The sequence below is a fragment of the Schistocerca piceifrons genome, unplaced genomic scaffold (genome assembly GCF_021461385.2).
Source record: "Schistocerca piceifrons isolate TAMUIC-IGC-003096 unplaced genomic scaffold, iqSchPice1.1 HiC_scaffold_798, whole genome shotgun sequence".
In the NCBI taxonomy this organism is placed as follows: domain Eukaryota; kingdom Metazoa; phylum Arthropoda; class Insecta; order Orthoptera; family Acrididae; genus Schistocerca; species Schistocerca piceifrons.
In genome coordinates, this window is record NW_025729056.1 from 302,176 (window position 1) to 323,451 (window position 21,276).

General features: G+C 37.8%; 1 protein-coding gene across 2 annotated transcripts in view; it reads left to right on the plus strand.

Moving 5' to 3' along the window:
• LOC124770366 (xylulose kinase-like) overlaps positions 1 to 21,276 on the plus strand; it is a 130,118-nt gene that overhangs the window by 81,475 nt on the left and 27,367 nt on the right. For both annotated transcript variants that reach the window (XM_047249198.1, XM_047249199.1), the window contains exons 6-8: positions 219 to 350; positions 523 to 676; positions 14,501 to 14,645. In XM_047249198.1, coding sequence (XP_047105154.1) covers positions 219 to 350; positions 523 to 676; positions 14,501 to 14,645 — 431 coding nt within the window. The remainder of the gene's footprint in view (positions 1 to 218; positions 351 to 522; positions 677 to 14,500; positions 14,646 to 21,276) is intronic.

The window sequence follows — 21,276 nt, forward strand, 5'->3', positions numbered from 1 at the left end:
TACTTGGAGTTGATGACTGACTAACAAAAAAGTGATGAATTTGACTGAACCACATCACTAAATTTGCCTGTAAACTCATGGGAAAAAATTGAAAAAAAGTGTTAGCAGTTTTACATCAGTATAGTGATAATTTCATGAAATACTACCTAGTATGAATATGTGTCTGGTTAAAAATGTACAAATATCTCATCTCTACAACTCTGTTTTGCTTTCTGTAGAGAATCTCAGTAGTAAGCAGCTTTGTATGTTCACTGTTCCTGGGTCACTATGCTCCAATAGACTATGCTGATGGTTCTGGTATGAACCTAATGGACATTACACAGAAGAAATGGTCCAAAATTTGCCTTGAGGTGAGATATTAGAAATATTTATTAAGGCACACTTAATTTCATTTTGTACTTCAAACAGTGAAAATTTGACACAAAGTAACCTGAACTCCAACACAAACATTGATTTTGTTAATGTTCTAAGGTCTGTGTCCAAAAAAATAACTATCAAGAAATCACCTGCTCATTTTTATAGGCCTGTGCTCCTGGTCTTTCTGAAAAGTTGGGGGAGCCTGTACCCTCTTACACTTTGTTGGGCCCGGTTTCTAACTATTTCGTTGAACGGTTTGACTTCAATACTGACTGCAAAGTAGTGGCCTTTACTGGAGATAACCCAGCATCACTTATTGGTATAGTATGCAACATTTATTGATTTTGAATGAAGCCACATGTTCTTAAAAGTTGTCTTAAATTTTTACTGTTTATTTTGACATTTCTCTAATCACTATGTATTTCACTATTGTCTGTATACTTCCAAATTCCTTATTTGGCAAGATTACCATTGCCTGAATGGTATTAAATAATCAGGTCATTAAGAAAGGACTGAGTGTTAAATTATAATAGTTTAAAGAGACAGTAAGTATGGCCAGTACTTATATCTGGGAGACAACATTCCGTACTGCCGATAGACATATTTACACTTGTCTATTGGCAGAAGGTATTTTATCTCAGTGCAGTTTTTGGTCAAATGTTTGAATGTAATGAAAACATGACCCTCTATAAACAAATGGGTTTTTGTCTGAATTTTTATAGATAAACAAAGAGTGGGAAATGGACGAATGGATTATCAGGCAAATGGGGTTTCAAATTGAAGACCATAAGGTCTAGTTTTGTAAAAAAGTGTTTAAATGCTTCAAAGTAATCAGAGTAATTAAGAAAAAATTAATACTGTATTTGAGGGAAAATATTGTTCGAATTTTCATAAGCCAAACAGAGTCGAAAATGGACAAATGGGGTATTAAGTAGACCAATGTGATGTATAGTTTTGCAAAAAAAAAAGATTTAATTTTTGGAAAGAAATCAATGTAATTATGAAAAACTTAACTAGTGATTCCAGGAAAAATTGAGGTATTTCATGACAACTGCCCCACCTATGTAAATGAAGTGTCAGAAAGTTCATTTCTTCAAGGCCTAGCCATCATGCACATAAAAGGATGCACTGGTGTGATATTTAACTGTCAAAAAGGTATCCTTCAAATCAAGAACTAAATTTAAGACTTTTGAAATCAGAAGACAGAAGGAATGCAAACAAGGTGTCAGAAAGTTCATCTTTTCGAGGACTAGCTGTTTCACACATGAAAAGTTGCTTTGGTTTGACATTAACTGTCAAATGGGCTTTCTTTGCACCAAGTACTTAATTCAGGACATTTCAAGAACAGAAAATTGTGGAACCAGAAATGACATATCAAAAAGTTGGCCTGTTCCGGGCATAGCTATTCTTGTAAAGAATGTTGCATGGGGTTAAATATGATTTTTAAAATGGCTTCCTCCAAATCAAGTTCTACATTTAAGACATTTTGAGAACATATTTCTGAGCAAAACTTAAAAATAAAGAAAAAAATGGTCATTTTTTTGTGTAATGATTTGTCTAAAAGTAAGAAATAAAATAAATTAGAGAAACATTTGATTGATGCACCTTTGAATGATACTCAAAATTATTTACTGGAAATGAGGTGTTGATTGGCAGTGTGCCTGCTCCTTCCTGATATTTGAAGGATTCTCTACTGAAAAATTTTTATGACTAAAAACTTACTGGAACTTTTTTATGCTTTCAGTCATAGATGATGTAAACATGTCAAAGCCACACAACAGCAGACTGCACAGTCTATATAATCCAGTAGCCAAATATCCTCTACTACTCTTTAAATTTCTAAGATTGTAAATTGAACATTAAATTTTAAACTCTCAACTAGCACGTCATTTGCTTCACATGGTTTTGAGCATCATGCAAAGGCACGTCAAATGTTTCTCTAATTCATTTTACTTCTTAATTTAGTCAAAACATTTGACCTTTTTCAATTTTTTAATGTTTTTTCCCATTATATTTCATTCTGATACAATTAAACATTTATTTACCTGCCCGATGCAACATTAACACATTAATGTAAAAATCTGGTTATGATGGTAAAAATAAAAATATAGTAAGAGGTGTGGAGAAGTGTGAAGCTGGTGATCAGCAGGGAGAGGAAGCATTGTGGCAGGGATAGAGCAATTTGAGGAAATAAGCTACTAGAAGTGATATTTGGTGTTACTGTAAAGTTCCTGATTAAGTCAAACTCTCCGTTGTATCCTCTTCTTTCTGTCTTCTCTTTTTTTTCCCAAGACTGCTAGACTTACAGCTGCATGATAGCTTGGTAGAGCCTCTCTTTAATGTGGAAGATAAAGAGAAAATAACATTAACCACTTAGTTGATTGCATTAGAACATTGTCAGTCATATTTTTTGATTTGTGAACATATTGCACTGTATTGTCTTTGAACAAAATATCAGCAGAAGTATACTCATATATGTATGTTACAGTACATTAACATTTGAAATATTAAATGTCTGTAGGAATTGTCTCATTGCTCTCAACACTACTGTTGACAAAAATTATTTTAATATCATGGTTATTCCTGTAATAATTCTCATTAAGTGTGAAGCTCAACTACAAAAATTAGGGTAGTCTATCATAATGAATCTGTAATAATAAAAATATATTTTGATGATGTTAAAACCCCCACTCTGGTAGTTGACAAGATGTAGCGATAACTGACATATGAGTAATCATAATAGTTGTACTTAATACAAGTTATCTTTTAGGCCTCTCTTCTACAGTCTCAGGTTTACAAGTTATACAGGATATATTCAGTCTTTGCAACTGTAATATGAATATTATTTAGGAAAAACACAATAGTTACAGTGACCACTGAAGATGCTTTAAAATAAAATGAAATATCTCTGGTCTAAAAAAGGCTTTTGTTTCAGTCAGAAAGATGAAATACATCCCGTAATACTTGTTGCACTTAATAATTCAACAAATTTGACCATAAAAGATTCTTCTGATTGAATAGACATCACTTATGGGGTTTCACAGGGCTCAGTCTTAGGTCACTATTGTTTCTCATATATGTAAATAAGCTTTTAGCTAATTGTGACTGAAAACTTGAAATAAAAAATGTTGTAAGTGCCATAATAAGGAATTTTGAAGTTTTGTGTATTATGGGATCTACATGCCAAGCCCAGTAATGTATAAAAGTCTTGAACTGCCATGAATGAATATGCAGTACCAAATTCAGTCAACAGATGACATACAGCTTAACAGCTTCTGCTGTTAACATGTGAAAGGTGCTGTGTCCTCCACACTTACTCTTAGAGTTAAATAAAATGGTGATGGTAACAGATGTTTGTAACATTTTAAGTGGGAAGAAATGATGAATTAAAGGAGAAGATACTGTGGCTGCAGTGAGAAGAAAAGTTGAAAAATGGAGGGAATGAATACATAAGTTCAAGTAATAAATGCATTCCTGCAAAAGCCTGCCCAGCACAGGAAATAGTCTCATTACTGATCAATAATCTAACCATATCTGGACAAACTGTTTAATCTTTTAGCTTGAAAGCACCAATAACATCCCAGTAACTTATGTTGATTGTGAAAAGAAAAAACAAATCAGATATAGTGCACAGTGTTCTCCTTCTTGCTTTTCAGAGTCAGTTTACATCAAGTATAAATGCAAGAACTTTAACTATGAACTCAAAGTTGCACTGTTTGAAAATGTTTATAATGTGGCAGGTATTGAAAAACAAGGGAGTAGCTTGATATGGCTAATGTCATGGTACCAATGATGACTCTACACAGAGCAGGAGACAAGCAACTATTCATTACACTGCTGCAGATGAGCAAGGTGATGCAGTGTAAATTTTCAGAGGAACATTTGCTAAAATATTTTCATTAATTCAGAAGGAAATCTAAGTACTAACTGGAAGAAAGGGAAAAAAATGCCTTACAACATACAAGGAGATAAGGGGTACTAAAATGCAACACAGAAAATTCAGTGAAGGAATAGAAAATCAAGTGGCACAACATGAACGAACTTTTCCATGAGACCAAAATCACTAAAGTGGATGCAAAACTGAAAAAGAATGTCTCAGTCTCTACCTTAATGTACATTAAATGTTCAAAGCCACCAAGACCAACAATGATTTACAACTGCTGAACAGTTTTTAATATAACAATGAAAATAAATTAGAGTTTTACATTACATGACATTTTTATCATGGGGAGGCACGCTGCTGCTTGTGGAATTCATGTCCTTGGAACAACACAATGACAACATGTGCCACACAACATGAACGAACTTTTCCATGAGACCAAAATCACTAAAGTGGATGCAAAACTGAAAAAGAATGTCTCAGTCTCTATCTTAATGTACATTAAATGTTCAAAGCCATCAAGACCAACAATGATTTACAACTGCTGAACAATTTTTAATATAACAATGAAAATAAATTAGAGTTTTACATTACATGACATTTTTATCATGGAGAGGCACGCTGCTGCTAGTGGAATTCATGTCCTTGGAACAACACAATGACAACATGTGCCATTTGCCTGACTAGAAGACCATAGGATTGATAACCCAACAAGATGTGGGCACAACTTATTTGTATGATGGGTAGGCTGCTCCCTGCGCTGAAATTTGCCATAAGCATCTGTCAACCTTTGTGACCCACCATGACACTTGGCAGCCATTGCTGCTGCTGGTCAAAGGACCAGGCCCAAACATTAGCTGCAGAGGAAAACATTGCAGAGCATGGTGGTATATGGAATGCGACTCAGATTGCAGCAAATCCAGGAGATCCATGGCTGGTGCCTCACAAATGATCCACTGGATTGTGCCTCTTGATGCACCACATCATCACAGAATGAGGCAGACATGGTCTTCTTCATACACACAAAGCGCTCTCCCTCCAAGTTAGAAGGAAGGTGTAATGTGGTGGTAGTCAGATGCCAGATAGCACTGCAAATGCAGAAGTCTTCAAATTCCTGCAACACAAATTTTGTATCATTATCAGACATGAGGGTTCTTTCAGATCCCTCAATGGCAAAAATAACTGAAAACGCATGAAAACTGATAGCTGACAATTTGGAGGACAGATGTCTATGTATGGGAAACTGGACAGTGCATCAACCACCAACAACCACCCATTCTCAAGGGAGCTCCAGGACCATCCAATTTGAAAACTGTCATGCTCTGGCCAATGCATCTGGACCCTGAAATAATTTTCCAGAAAAGCAGATCAGCAGCCATGGCAGTCACAACCTCTTATGCTGTCAGTGGAAAATCTGACAGAATTTGCTGCAAGGCATCATCCAAAGCAAACACGAGAGCCTCCTGACTATCAGGCTCCAGATCAGGCCCCACCAGCTGCTGCAATAGCAGATCAGCATTGTCATGATGGACAGTGGAGCAGTAATGAATGTCGTAGCAACAGTAACTGACAAAGGGTGCCCACTTCTGAAATTGGTGGGCAATCTTATCAGACAATTTAAAATGAGAGCCAAATAAGAAAACCTGCAGCTTGTGGTCAGTGATAAGCAGGAACCTCATCCCATACAAGAAAATTGAAACTTTTTAACCCCAAACATGTTGTGCAGTGGAAACCATCTTTGATGCATGAGTGATGGGCTGTTTGATGCCATCTAGATTCTGATCTAGCAATGCCATATTGGGACACATCACAGGCCAGGGTAAAGGTTCACCAGCATAAAGAGGTTCTTGGGCAGTGGCTATTTGATGTTGGCTTTGATGTGGTTGTCCATAGAGATGAAGCCATCTTTTTTAAGCACATATCCCAAAAAATGCATCCTTGGAGAAAAAAATCTATACTTTCCCAGCTTGCAATGAAGGCCATTCTCCACAAGGCTGTGTAAAACCAATGAATGTTTCATAAATGCTCCTTTCTTGCGGAGTCCATTACCCAGATGACACCAAGATCATTGCTGAAACAGAGAATGCCCTGAATCAGGTGTTCCAAATGCTGTTGACAAATTACAAGCATGGACAAGATTCCAAAAGGCAATCAATTAAATTGATATAGCCAAAGGGGTTGAGTACAGAGGAAGACCCAAAGACTGTGTGCAATGGAAACTGCAGGTAGGTGAGAAATACTGGTTCCCCCAACATCTTTGCCAACAGCTCTACTAACCACAGAATTGGATAAGAATCTGTGGCACAATGCACATTGACCGTCTGTTTAAAATTTCCACAAAGGCACATGGCGCTCTTGGGCTTCTGTATCACCATCAAAGGGGTGGCACATTGACTCAATGAAATAGGATGCAACATTTAGGTACTGCTGATGCCTTAAGAGAAATATAAGTCTCAAAATTTTATGCCCAGCCCAAAATATTCTCAAACAGTGGGCTGTATGACTGCAGTACGAAGTCCGAATCAAGAAAAAGCATGGACTGAGGAACTAAATGCACTTTGTCAACTATCTGGAAGCCAAAAGCAAAGAAGATGTCGAGCCTAAAAATACGCACATCAAAAAAGTTTTGAATCACCTCAGTTCTGAGAGTTGTGGAACCTGTGCAGAAAATTGAAATAGATATCAACATAAACATCATTTCTACCCTTTTTATTGCACATGAATGCCACACATTGCATGTTGTACCACCTCCAGAGGTGGTGGTTCAGATTTCTGTACACACCAGTACCTCTAATACCAAGTAGCACGTCCTATTGCATTGATCCATGCCTTCATTCGTCTTGGCATACTATCCACAAGTTCATCAAGGCACTGTTGGTACAGATTGTCCCACTCAAAGGCGATTCAGTGTATATCCCTCAGAGTGGTTGGTGGGGTCACATCATCCATAAACAGCCCTTTTCAATCTACCCCAGGCGTGTTCGATAGGGTTCATGTCTGGAGAACATGCTGGCCACTCTGGTCAAGCGATGTCATTATCCTTTAAGGAAGTCATTCACAAGATGTGCACGATGGGGCATGAATTGTCACCCATGAAGATGAATGCCTCGCCAATATGCTGCCGATATGGTTGCACTTTTGGTCGGAGGATGGCATTCACATATCGTACAGCTGTTACGGCACCTTCCATGACCACCAACAGCATACGTCGGCCCCATGTAATGCCACCCCATAACAGCAGGGAACCTCCACGTTGCTGCACTCACTGGACAGTGTGTCTAAGTTGTTCAGCCTGACTGGGTTGCCGCCAAACACATCTCTGACGATTGTCTGGTTGGAGGCATATGCGACACACATCGGTGAGGAGAACGTGATATCAGTCCTGAATGGTCCATTCAGCATGTTGTTGAGCCCATCTGTACTGCATTGCATAGTGTCATGGTTGCAAAGATGGACCTCGCCATGGACGTCAGGAGTGAAGTTGCACATCATGCAGCATATTGCACATAGTTTGAGTTGTAGCATGATGTCCTGTGACTGCACAAAAAGCATTATTCGACATGGTGGCATTGCTGTCGGGGTTCCCCCGAGCCATAATCCATAGGTAGTGGTCATCCACTGCAGTAGTAGCCCTTGGGTGGCCTGAGTGAGGCATGTCATCGACACTTCCTGTCTCTCTGTATTTTCTCCATATCTGAACAACATCGCTTTGGTTCACTCTGAGATGCCTGGACACTTCCCTTGTTGAGAGCCCTTCAAGGCAGAATGTAACAATGCAGACGTGATCGAACCTCAGTATTGGCCATCTAGGCATGATTGAACTACAGACAACATGAGCCGTGTACCTCCTTCCTGGTGTAATGACTGGAACTGATTGGCTGTCAGACCCCTCCATCTAATAGGCGCTGCTCATGTATGGTTGTTTACATCTTTAGGTGGGTTTAGTGACATCTCTGAACAGTGAAAGAGACTGTGTCTGTGATACAATATCCACAGTCAACATCTGTCTTCAGGAGTTTGGGAACCAGGATGATGCAAAACTTTTTTTGATGTGTGTATTTTACACCAATAGTGATGCCATTAACAATGTAAGTTGCTATCCTGAATTTTTTTATAATGCATAGAGATGGAGAATTGTCCCCACAGAGGAAGACTCAGTTCACTATAAGGCACAACCTGACATAGCAGTCATTGCTACTCTTGGCACTCCAAAAGGCTGTAAGTATCTAAGTTAATGTGGCTGACTGTTGCTCCAATGTCTGCTTGACATTCTACTGGCTGCTGCTCCACAACCACTGTCAGCAAAATACACTGGGGTGATCCATATTGAACATAGGGGATGGTCCCAGAATCCAGAGAAAACGCACGGGTGTCTGATGGCTGACTCATGGTTTGCTGTGATCCAGGCCGCATATTCGGGTTAAACTGCGGCTGTTCTACCGCCACATTGGTCTGATGTCTGAAATACTGCATTAGCAAATGAGAAAGGGGAGCTTCTCTAGGTGAATGGAGTTCTTTAATTTTGAACAGCTTCAAATGAACCCAAGTGGCTGCACAACAGAAAAGTGGTGTTACTGGCAGTGCAGCAAGAACTGGTCCAGGTAATTCTCCCACATCTCTGTAGACTGATTGAAGCTGATCAACAGCATCAGGGACATGGAAGAAGAATGCACAAAAGGCACCTAATGTTCCATTGGCAAGAGTGCAAACCAAATTCACACTCTGGTTCATCAGCACCTGCATCTGCCCCTGTTGCTGTTCCTTGTGTGGGTGCAACTATTCCTGCCTGAATTGCAGAAATGCTGAGTCCATGGTGGCCCAAAATTAACAATGGTAAAATGGAAACAAAAAATAGGGGTTTCTCACATGTAAGAATTTCCTTCATTGCATGTAAGAATGTCCTTCATTGCCACTTTGGCACTTTGGTACCAGCAAAAGCATGACAATGGAGCTACATCACACTGTTGGTGCAGGTACTTCATGGGCCAACAGTGGCTCAATAATGATGGGGAACAGAACTGCCTTAAGAAAAATAAAAACTTGCTGTGCAAGTTAATCTGAGAGAAGCAGAAATTTCTGAAACCACATAGAGACACGGGGATAAACCCTGCACATGGCTGCACCAGGTTGATGATAGAGCGCTCAGCAACAACACTCAATATAAAGCACAAGTCTAGGTCTACGGTCGTTGAACTTAGTATTAGAACTGCCCTGCCTGGCTTACTGTCCGCAAGGTAAACAGCCAGTATATCTATCCATACTATGTGTCATGTACGTTCTCCATGGCAGATTTCCACACCATTCTGCTGTGCTATGTGCACCAGCTCATCTGCCTCCATTGTAATGTGCACTGGTGGAGATACTAAAGATATGGTGAAGTGTGACCGAAATTAATCCTAGAAGCCTAGCATTGTTATCTGTACAGAATTCATTGATTTGCAAGTGCTGTTCATTCCAACTTTGACTCATAGTCTACTGTTTTACCTCACACAACTTTCATTTACAACTTCAGTGTCCATATAGCTGATAATAATGATGTGCACATGATTTTGGATGTACCTAGTTATAACAGATGTTTTTGAAAAAATAAACCCCAAGTTCCTCATATCAGATCACTCCATTTAAGTTGTGACAGGGATTTCACTGTTATTCAGAAAAGAAAATTACCAGGTGTATTGTTCCAGATAATGTAAAGGAATTTACACAAATAAAGCCATTTATCAACAGTAACATGAATGTATCTGACGCTTTAGATTTCAAGAAAGTGGCAAATTGTAATACAAAAACAACAAAACTAAACATTTCCAAAGTATAGTGGCTGTGATTGGGCAAACATAAGCCCCATGAAATGAGGCTGGAAAGATATCACTATTCAAAAAATGTTTACAAGCACAGGACTTCAAGAAAAATCAACTATGTGCCCTAGGTGTTAAAAGCCATGTATCTCAAGAAAAGAAGAAAGATTAGACTGATATGATGCTACACCAGACACATGATGACTCAAATGGTTTTACGAAAGCGTTACGTGGTGAATTTTTTGTGTATGAATAAGAAAGCTTTTGTTTCATTCATTTGTTCTCTTTACTATCTTTGTGCTGAGTACTGAACTGTGGAACTTAGAGCCTTTTGTTGAATGTCCACTTTCAGTAAGTTTTTCATTATATTACAATATAATGTTCATAAGTTGATTTGGAAACGAGATCCATGTTATGCTTAACTTTCAAATAAAACACATTACACTGAAATTATGACTATTAATTACCTCGTAGTCTTAAAAATCATGTTCCCCAATTTATGATTATGGCATTTAGAGGATTTTTTTAATTTCTAGTCTTCAGTTGCATTGTGATCAATCCAAACATGCACAGGACAACAGAAGAATTTTGCAATTTCAGAGAGGCAAAACATATTAACACCTTCCGCACACCAAAGGTACTACATCAATGAAAAATGTGACACTTGAAATCATTGCAAATCTTGGGGAAAGACAAATCAGTAAATCAACACACATCCCATATGTTCATTCAGTAATGACATATGGAATAATTTGTGCCAACTCACACTTAGGAAAGAAAGTTATCATTGCTCAAAAATGTGCTGTAACAATAAAATGTGGTCCCCATCCACAATCATCTTGTAGACACCCTTTTTAGGAGTTAGGCATTTTGACTGCTGCTTACAGTATATTTATTTCCTCATAAAGTTTGTTGTGACTAACCCTCTACAACTCAAATGGAACAACGACGTACATAATGACAATACCAGAAGAAAAATGACAATCATTATTCCACATTAAGATTGTCTGTTGCACAGAAAGATGTGCACCCTGCTGCTACCAAAAATTTTAATCCCTTACCCAATGATGCCAAAAGTCTGACAAAGAGCAATTTGGAAATGAATGGTCTATGGAACATGAAAGTAACTAAATAATTCCTGTAGACAATAAGATTTGCTTTTTGTTGATGGAGAACATGCTTTTCGTTTTCCTTACCTGACCATTCCTAATGTGCCACTTAAGGATTCAATATACAAAAAAAAAAAATTATTGTGGTTTTACTTTTAACATTTTACAATGTTTATTATCAGCTGTACAGTGCATTTTGATACAATTGGCCTTGCCAGCCTGTAAAGTACAGTTAATACAATAGCTTTATCAGAAAATAAAAGCATGTATAAGTAGAGTACAATGCAGATTACTGGTATACTTGTTAATGTCTATGTGTGGGTACTGGAGTACTTGTTTACACATTATGTATAAATGCATAATTAAAATTGTATATCAATTACTTGCATTTACATATTAATAACCTACATTTACAATTACTTATAGCTTCTTTAAGCAATAATACTAATATACTTATTTACTGGTGGATAAATGCACAATTCTAATTTTAATTGTATGATTATTTAGATATGATTTTACTGAAAAGTACAGCTACTCAAAGCACTATTCATGAAAAACACTATCCATGAATTCACCAACTTGTAAAATTCTTGCTCTTTTAATAAAGTCTCTAAAACTTTTTTAAACATGTGTAAGGGAGTCAATTTAGCAATGTGTTACAGAATTTTAGTCTCATATGTATATGGCTACTATGTATGTGAGAAAGTGTTGGGTATGGTAAATCTCTCATGTGACTATTTCTTGTATTGTGCAAAAGTACATTATTTCTTGTCTCAGTTTGTTTTAATTTTCTTTTGCACAAATTGGAGACCTATAGAACTAAAAGTTGGGGACTATCATAATGTTAAGTGATCTGAAATGACTTCTGCAAATCTTCCTTGGAGACAAAACTAGAATACACTGTAATTCGAATCTAGTGCATTTCCCCGCAACAGTATTTCATATTGCAGATTTGAGTGAAACAACACATAATAAGAGTATAGTAGCAGACTGTTACTGACATATTGTCTTAATTTATGTACTGGCAACAAAAAATATACTCTTTGCTAGTTTGCTGCTTAAGTAATTTATGTGCATCCCACAACAGTTTTTTTATTGATCCAGTCCAAGTAATTTCACATTCTTATTGTCAGTGTTCATTACTCTGAGACTGAGATAAAGTTCTTCTGTTTATGTTTCTTAATGGACAACTGGTTGGCCAGAACCCAGATTTGTCATCTCAGTTATTTCTCTGTTGTAATTTTGAACATTTTGTAAGTTTTCACCTGTCGCTATCGCTATCTGTGTGATGTCGTCAGCATGCAGCACATTTTCACATACTATGTGATTTGAGAAATCATTTATTTTATTTTCAATAACTGTTCTTGGTTCTAAATATGCTTAATAATGTATCTCTTATGACATAGTGAGGTAATTTTATTGATGTAGTTTCATGTGACATCTAATCCAGGGCTTTGCCAAAGTCTGTAGGTGAAACATAGCATAAGTAGCTCATCACTTAACAAGACTATCAAACATAATATGGAACAGATACCCTACTGCTTTTACTGTTGACAGATTTGGTCTAAAGCTAAGTTGGTTTGCAATCAGTAACTCATTATTTTCAAAATTGTTGCATATTTATTTTTGTATAAAAAGCTTCCTATTCTTTTTTGGTAGAATTGGAGAATTGAGATTAGTCTATACTTACTAGAGAGGTGTGTTTCTCCTTTCTGAAACACCAACAGGTAGCAGTTATTTTAAGTGTTTGAGGGAAAGTACCATCTGCCACAATTCTGATGGCTCGATAAAGCAACAGCATTTTAATTTCATTTGTGATGTTCTTTATGACGAAATTGTTCATTCCATAATAGTCCATTGTTGGAAAGAATTTCCAAGCTTGTTATTTGCTTTGCTAATATTATGTGGTGTAATTTTAGACCACAGTAACGTATTTATATTTTTTTTCTTGGGGTAGAAGTGTCTCAGCAACTGAGCTGTTGTTGCAGCTTGAATGATGACAGCCTGTACAGTTACAAAGTATTAATTTAATGCATTTGAACCTATGGGAATGGTATTGTCTTTTTTTACATTAGTTTATTTCACCGTTTAATGACATTCCATGCTCCTGTGCTACTGTTTCTAGAATTCAAAATGTAGCTGTCAATTGCTTCACATTTGGCTGTTTTAATATCAGTTTTGTAGACTTGTTTGAGTTTTGTGTATTAACTTCACCCCTTTTAATAGAGCTGTCTTTAGCTATAAGAAGTAGCATTCTTATTTTATTCAGTCTCAAATTATACCATATTTTAGTATTTTGTGGTCACATTTAGTGTCATTAATATTTTTCTTGCAGGTGTTTGGTCAGTTGCTATTTAGCGTGCATTGAAAAATGTTCAGAAACAAAGTGATGCAATCATCAATAGTTTTTTCAGTGGTCAGTTTACAGAAAAAGTCCACTAATTGTAGTTCCCTTACAACATTTTCAGTCTTATTTTTATTTAGTATTCTATACTTTAGAAAACTTTTGGTACATTCAGAGAATGGCACTTGTATATTTAGACATGGCCCTTTATGATATTCCTAATTTAATCACCCTACATTCTACATAATATCTATGCTCATTGGTTGCTATGCCTAAGCAATCTCCTTGCCTTGTGGGTTGTTCATGGGTGCAGTAGAGATTAAATGAATTTATTGTAAGATACATTCTCTCTTTTTCCCTTATGTTTATGGTAATGTCACCGGTTATGAAAGCTTTGTGATGTGTGTATCTTGAAACTAATGATATTAGTGTATTGAGTTTGTCTGTGAAAGTTTTTTAATGAGTTCCTGGTGTACAGTCGAGTGAGACAATTACAATTTTTTGTATGTGTACCACTTCTTCAAATAACATTCTTGACAAAGATAACTACATCTATAACTGAGTAATTTACATGTAGACTGTAACGAAGATTACATGAGAAATGGTATTTCAACAATTAGTCAGTGTCACCTCACAAATTATGACCTTAAACCACCTGCAAGCACATTACGTTCTACTTCTCTGTTAACTAAAGCAATTTCTGCGCACTATTATTGTGGAGATTAAAATTCTTTCCTAATAGAAGAGAATTTTTTCCCCCGTGTTTCCATTTTGTTCCGTGGTGTAGGCAAATTTCTATGAATGTATTTTTGTGTTTAAAACTGTACCTAAGACTGAGACTTGAATAATATTTGCCTTTCACAATTGAAGGCAGTAAAAATACAAAGATTCAGGTTTGAGCCTCTGCCTGGAAGACAGTTTTATTCTGTCAGAAAGATTTATACTCTTTAAAAACGCACCATTTTTTTTTTTTCAAAATACTTATTATGTTTTTAAGGTTTATTTTTATTTATAGGAATGCGACAAACTAAAAATGACGTCGTCGTAAGTCTTGGCACAAGTGACACACTAATCCTGTGGTTAGAAAAGCCACACACCCTTCCTTATGGCCATGTTCTCTGCAATCCACTCAACAGCGAGGAGTATATGGCACTGCTGTGGTAATACATTTTGATTAAATAGTATAATGAAAAAGGCAGTCCAGATCACATTATTTATTTATGTGTTAACTATAGTGATCTGAGCTGCCTTTTTCTCTTATATTTTTAACACAATAACTGTTATATGATATCAAAAATTTTGTTAAAAGTATTGAAGTGAGCAACTTATATTTTGCTATACTGTTGGAACAACCATTTTTAAAATGAAATGAAGTAACTGAAAGTTTTTAGTGGAATATAAATAATGTGAGGTGTAAAAGTAACAACTCACACAATTGGGGCATTGAGTGCCTTGTAGGCATTTAAACAAGACTGAAAATGTTGCTGAGCTTTTGGATGATTTACGTTTACAGAGCTAACAGAAAACACACACACACACACACACACACACCACCACCACCACCACCACCACCACAATATTGTCCCAGACAACTACATTGTATCAGGACTGTTACTCAACAGTCAAACTGCAGTCACAGTACAATGTAGTCAGCTGCAACGCTGTAACTGTGGAGGTATATGTGTTTTCTGTATTAGTTATCTAGAAGAAGGGTACTTTCTGAAAGATAAGTAATGTTTTGAGTCATTTCTGTATCTGTATTGTTCATTCAAGTGTCAATTATTTGAATCAAGGAATGAAAATTGATATTTGTGTCATCTACTAGGTTATAGCAAAAACAATAATTCAAGAAATCATACATGAAGGGACTCAGTCTTGGAATATGTAAGCTGAATGAATATTATGTTGGTTTTCATAAATCAGAGAAATTGACAAACAAGTCAACAAATTCAAGAAAATGTCAAGAAATTTTAATGTGTTTTTACCATAGAAGTACAGATTTAATACATAAAAACCAGTGATGCAACTAAGCACTTGCAACAACTCTATGTAACGGAAAGTAAAAGAACATTTCTGGTCTTCTGACTTACTTGAATGACATTGAGATATCATGTAATGGATGATCTGTGATAGAGGTGCATAGGGAGACTGCAGGTAGGTTAAATCAGAGATTAGAATGGGAAGGAATTATGCATTGACTTTCTGTTGACAACGCAGCCTTCATAGAAAAGCGTTGTAATTCTGTTCATGCTTTGGCATCAAAGGATTTGGTCAAATGACAGGATGACTGAATGGGGATTTTCACCCCACTGCTCCCAACTGCCAGCCATTCTATATATGCCAGGGGCTACTTGGGGTAAGATATTCATGTTACTTGTGCTACAACAAATGACACATGTATTTTGTACAGATGAAACATGTGTAATGATCAAACATAAATTCTGTGTCTGGTACTGTGTTTTTATGTTTTGTTACTGTTTCATCCTGAATTATATACTTTGTCTGGGTAGGTTGTATTTACTTCTGTTGCCCCAGCTTTCAGTGCATTACCACCAAGCCTGGATGCAACCCCAGTTTGATTTTACAAACAGTACTCTACATGGTTTTAAAAAGCATCACTTGTGCAAAACTCAGCTTGCACTTTTCTCACATGATATACTGTGAACAATGGACGGAGGGTGACAGGCAGATTCTTTATTTCTAGATTTCTGGAAAACATTTGACATGGTGCCCCATTGCAGGCTGTTAATGAAGCTAAGAGCATACGGAATAAGTTCACAGATATGTGAGTGGTTTGAAGACTTCTTAAGTAATAGAACCCAGTGTCTTGCCCCTCAGTGGTGAGGGTTCATCAGAGGCAAGGGTATCATCTGGAGTGCCCTAGAGAAGTGTGATAGGACCACTGTTGTTCTCTCTATATATAAATGATATGGCAAACATCCTGCGGATGTTTGCTGATGATGCCTTGGTGCACAGTAAGGTGTCGAAATTGAGTGAATGTAAGAAGATATAAGGTGACTGGGGCAAAATTTCCATCTGGTGTGATGAGTGGAACTAGCTCTAAATGTGGAAAAATGTAAGTTAATGTGGATGATCAACCCTGTAATGTTCAGATACAGTATTACTAGTGTCCTGCTTGACACACTCTTGTTGTTTAAATATCTGGGCATAACTCTGCAAAGCAAGATGAACCATTAAGCTCACATCTACATCTTTCAGCTTTTGCAGTAACACTCCCTTACTTACTACCATTCTTGTACTAATTCCCAAAGTTTTTAATTTTTGTTCCACAACTTCATGGGCAGGATAAGCATGTGGTAGAAACACATATTGCTTATGTTCACACAAAACAAAGCCTAACAATGTGTGATCTTCGACGTCATAACAGACAGTGACCACTGGGCTGTGACTGGTTTGCACCCCATGCCTAGTCCTCACACTTCTCGTTTTTCACTTATTAAACTGTTACACTGCCAACTTTAAATGCACACATCAAGTGCAGTGTTTGAGCAGACTGGGTTTAGTCTCAAGTCTCTGTTCTTTGTTTATTAGATAACAAATGTTATTTCTTTGTGCTACACTGGGGTTTATATTTTGTAGAATTGGCTGAGTATCTTGAGCATTCAGTTACAGTTGTTTGGTTGGCTGACACCTACATGTTCAGTCTATATAATCAGAAAAAGCAGGACTAACTTTTAAGAGTGAATAAGGAATTTTCACACAAGCAAGACACAATGGCCACTGAAGAACCTCCAGTATCACAACTCACTGTGAGATTTCCTCCATTGTGGCCACTTAATTGTGCATTATGGTTCACCCAGGCAGAAGCAAGCTTTTATTATGACAGAATAACTATGAATTTGCCTTCCTGATCAGCCAGCTCGATAATCATCATGCAGCTGAAGTTGAAGATGTAATAACTGCACCTCCTGAGTGAGATTCTCTTGACAAAATAATGTCAAATTAATTTGCAGGATTTCTGCTTCATAAGAAGAGTGCATGTGACAAGACCAAATACAAGACGAAATCGATGACAGAAAACCATCACAATATCTCAGGCACTTACGCCTTAAAGTTGATGCAGGCATTTTACCTAATACCTTGCTGTGTACTTTGTGGTAGCTTTCTTCTAGCCCAGGTGAAATCTATAGTAGTGTCTCAGACAGAAATGCCATTACCCACCATCATGGACCTACCTGAGATGACACAAGTTCCAATAATGATGGCATAGATAAATGTAGTGGCAGTGCCTTGCAACAGTGCTATGTCATCCAAGGTGACTCATGCAGCTTACATCTGCCTTGCAGACATGATCAAAGCTCTGACTAGAAAAGTTAATTAACTGCTGGCTTGTCACTGCTCCAGCAGTGGCAGGGGATGCTATTGCAAGAGATCGTGCAGTTGTACCTGCACTGTCTCCTTGGCCCCAAATGCCACAGTGCAGCCACTTTCTTTTCTCTGATATCAAAGGAGTTTGGAGATGAGACGCAAAAATGTGCATCACATTATGCTTACCCAAATGCCAGTGGCAGTTGGACATAGACACATCCGATTGCCAATCACAGTCACGGCGTCTCAGATGACAGGACAAAATTTCATCTGGATTGGTTAAAACTTGTGTATTTATCCATGTACCTTACAGTACATAAAATGGACTTCATTCTGTCTCTCTGCAGGAAACAATTCATCCAAAGTGACTTACGGCAGTCAACTTATTGAGTTGGAATTGGGTCTGCGCCATGCCTTCCCCTTGGAATTTCGCCGTTGCTGACTGCACGGGACCCATAATTGGAGCAGACTTCATGTGCATTATCATCTGGTACTAGATGTGATGAATTCAAGACTTGCCAACAGCATCTCAGGCTTTACAAGTGCTGGATGCCAATGCAGTGGAGCGATACACAGTGCGAAGTTTGTCCAGATGGCAAGTTGCAAATATGCTGAGTACATGAACAGTTGACAGCTATAATACGTCCTCCAGGCACTTCAAGAGAGGTAAATCAGTGCAGACCTAGGTGATCGGGTCCTGACTGTCTGGCTATTGCAAAGGCAGAATTTAACTGTATGCTCAAAGAAGGTATTATTCAGCCTTCTAGCAGTCTGTGGTCATGAACTCCGTGCCTTGTACATAAGGAGCATGGCATGTGGCAGCCATGTGATGATTATCATGCACTGAATGCAAGGACAGTGCCCAATAGATATCCAGTTCCCATGTTAAGAGATTATGAATATGCTCTCTGTGGTGTGGCTGGGTTTAGTGTGCTAAACTTTGCAAAGGCTTTCAAGCAAATTCCTGATGCAGATGAGGACATCCTGAAAACATCCATAATCATGCCATTTGGCTTGTTCAAGTGTCTATTCATGACATTTGGTCTATGCAATGCTGCATAGTCTTCGTAAACAGTTATTGCCTCCATGCTGCAAGGATTGTCATTTTGTTTAGCCTACCTAGATGCCATTCTCGTCTTCCAACCACTGCTAAACAGCACCAGCAACACTTGGTGGAAGTCTCTAAACACTTAGAACAACATAATATGCTATTAAACTTGCCCGCATCTCGTGGTCGTGCGGTAGCGTTCTCGCTTCCCACGCCCGGGTTCCCGGGTTCGATTCCCGGCGGGGTCAGGGATTTTCTCTGCCTCGTGATGGCTGGGTGTTGTGTTCTGTCCTTAGGTTAGTTAGGTTTAATTAGTTCTAAGTTCTAGGCGACTGATAACCTCAGCAGTTGAGTCGCATAGTGCTCAGAGCCATTTGAACCATTTGAACCATGCTATTAAACACTGCCAAGTGTGTATTTGGTTAAGCACAGATTACTTTTTGGGCCATCTGATTTCATCAGCAGGGTGACCACTGCTTCCAGACAAAGTAGAAGCTATCATGAAAAATTCAAGGATATAACCATTAGGAAAGTATATTCTTTTTAGGACTGCTAAATCTTTACCTGCATCATCAGCCTGGCTTGGCCAAGTTGCAAGAACCACTAAGTAAAGCACTTTCTGAACCTAAAGCTACGGGGAATTCTCTGAGCCAATGAACAGACGAGATGAGCCATGGCTCTGAAGCAACAAAGCAAAGCATAGCAAATACCACAGTCCTGGCACACCCCACTATGGTCGCACCTCTTGGATTGGTGGTAGATGCTAGCCAGACTGCTATTGGTGCTGCATTACAACAGCTAGTTGATGGTGCTTGGCAACCACTTGCCTTCTTTTCACAGAAGCTTGCACCTTCACAGCAAAAGTGGAGCACTTACGATCAAGACTTTATTGTATTTATGAATCAATCAAGTACTTGCCCCCACCCCCTTCCCCCAGTTGGCAGCCAGAGAGTTCACAATTTTTACCAATCACAAGCCACACATCTATGCTTTTAGACTGAACAACAACAACTGCACACAAAGACACTCTGGGATTAAATCATCAACTTTCCTTTTCAAAATGTTTTGTATGGCAAAAGTATCAGTGCAGCAAGATCATGTGCATGCACCAGAAGGAGATTTTCCAGATCTGATGACACAATTAGTGTGTATGTACATCGACATAGTGATTGCTACCTCTGTCAGACGGTCAATGCTATTTATTAATTGCAATTAATTGTTTCACTCATTGATGAGAAACAATACCATTTGACAACACTTTGGAAGAAATTCTAGCTATCCCAAGTATGTGTCAGTTTCCCGAAAGACTAAAACTGTCATTAGTGAAAACACTTTATAAAATGATTAAAAAGATAACTTAGAAATTTTCCTTTGCTACAAGTGTTAACAAAAATATCCGAGAAGAAAGTACAGAAGAGATTAGTGCCACAGATCAGTACACACAATTTGCTGTCAAACTTGTAGTTTGGCTTCTGGAAAGGAGTATGCCCAGGAAATGTAATGTATTCTTTTGTATGTGAGGCACTAGCAGTGGTAAGAGCTAGGCTGAGGACAGTAGCTATTTTCTTTGATTTAACAAAACATTTAATTATGTGGATCATGCAATACTTTTGTGTAAGTTGGAACTTTATGGGATTAGAGAAAAGTGTGTGTGTGTGTGTGTGTGTGTGTGTGTGTGTGTGTGTGTGAGGGAGGGAGGGAAATGTCCTCCTAGTACTTCTGCATTATTATGAAAAACATGCAGTGTAATATAAGCAAGGTAGTTAATAGGGTCTGGCTTTTGCAGAACATGTTAATGCTTAACTGCAACAAATTGCAATGCATACAGTTTCTGACACTGAACTCTTGTAAAAACAAAATTTTACTGTCCCAACTTGGTCATACAATCAGCAAAGCAGACCATTTTAAATTCTTAGAACTGGGGCTAGGTGGAAGGCTTTATTGAAAGTGTCACATTCAAGATGTTCTGCAGAAACTGAATGCTGCTGTCTTTACAGCAAGAATAATTTCCACTGTCTTTGAAAATGAAACACAAAGGCCTGTTTACTTTTGCTCTGTTATCTTGTATGGTGTTATATTTTGGGGAAGTTCTGTGCACTCACGGAGAATATTCTTATCCCAAAGTGGGCAGTCAGACTGAACTGTGGTGTCATTCATGAACTTCATGTAGGCCACTGTTCAGGTGTCACAGAATACTAAGGCAATCCCTGTACATATATTCCACTACAGGATTTGCTGTTTACAATACTGACCCAACCAGAAGAAACTGCAACATTCATTCAGTGAACACTAAACAGAAAAATGATATACACTGAGATAACACTCATTAAGCGTTGTACTGACAGAAATGAAATGTTTAACAGGTTTTATTTTTGATAAGTTGGTGGTAAACCCCAAGTCTTTGAATATAAGAT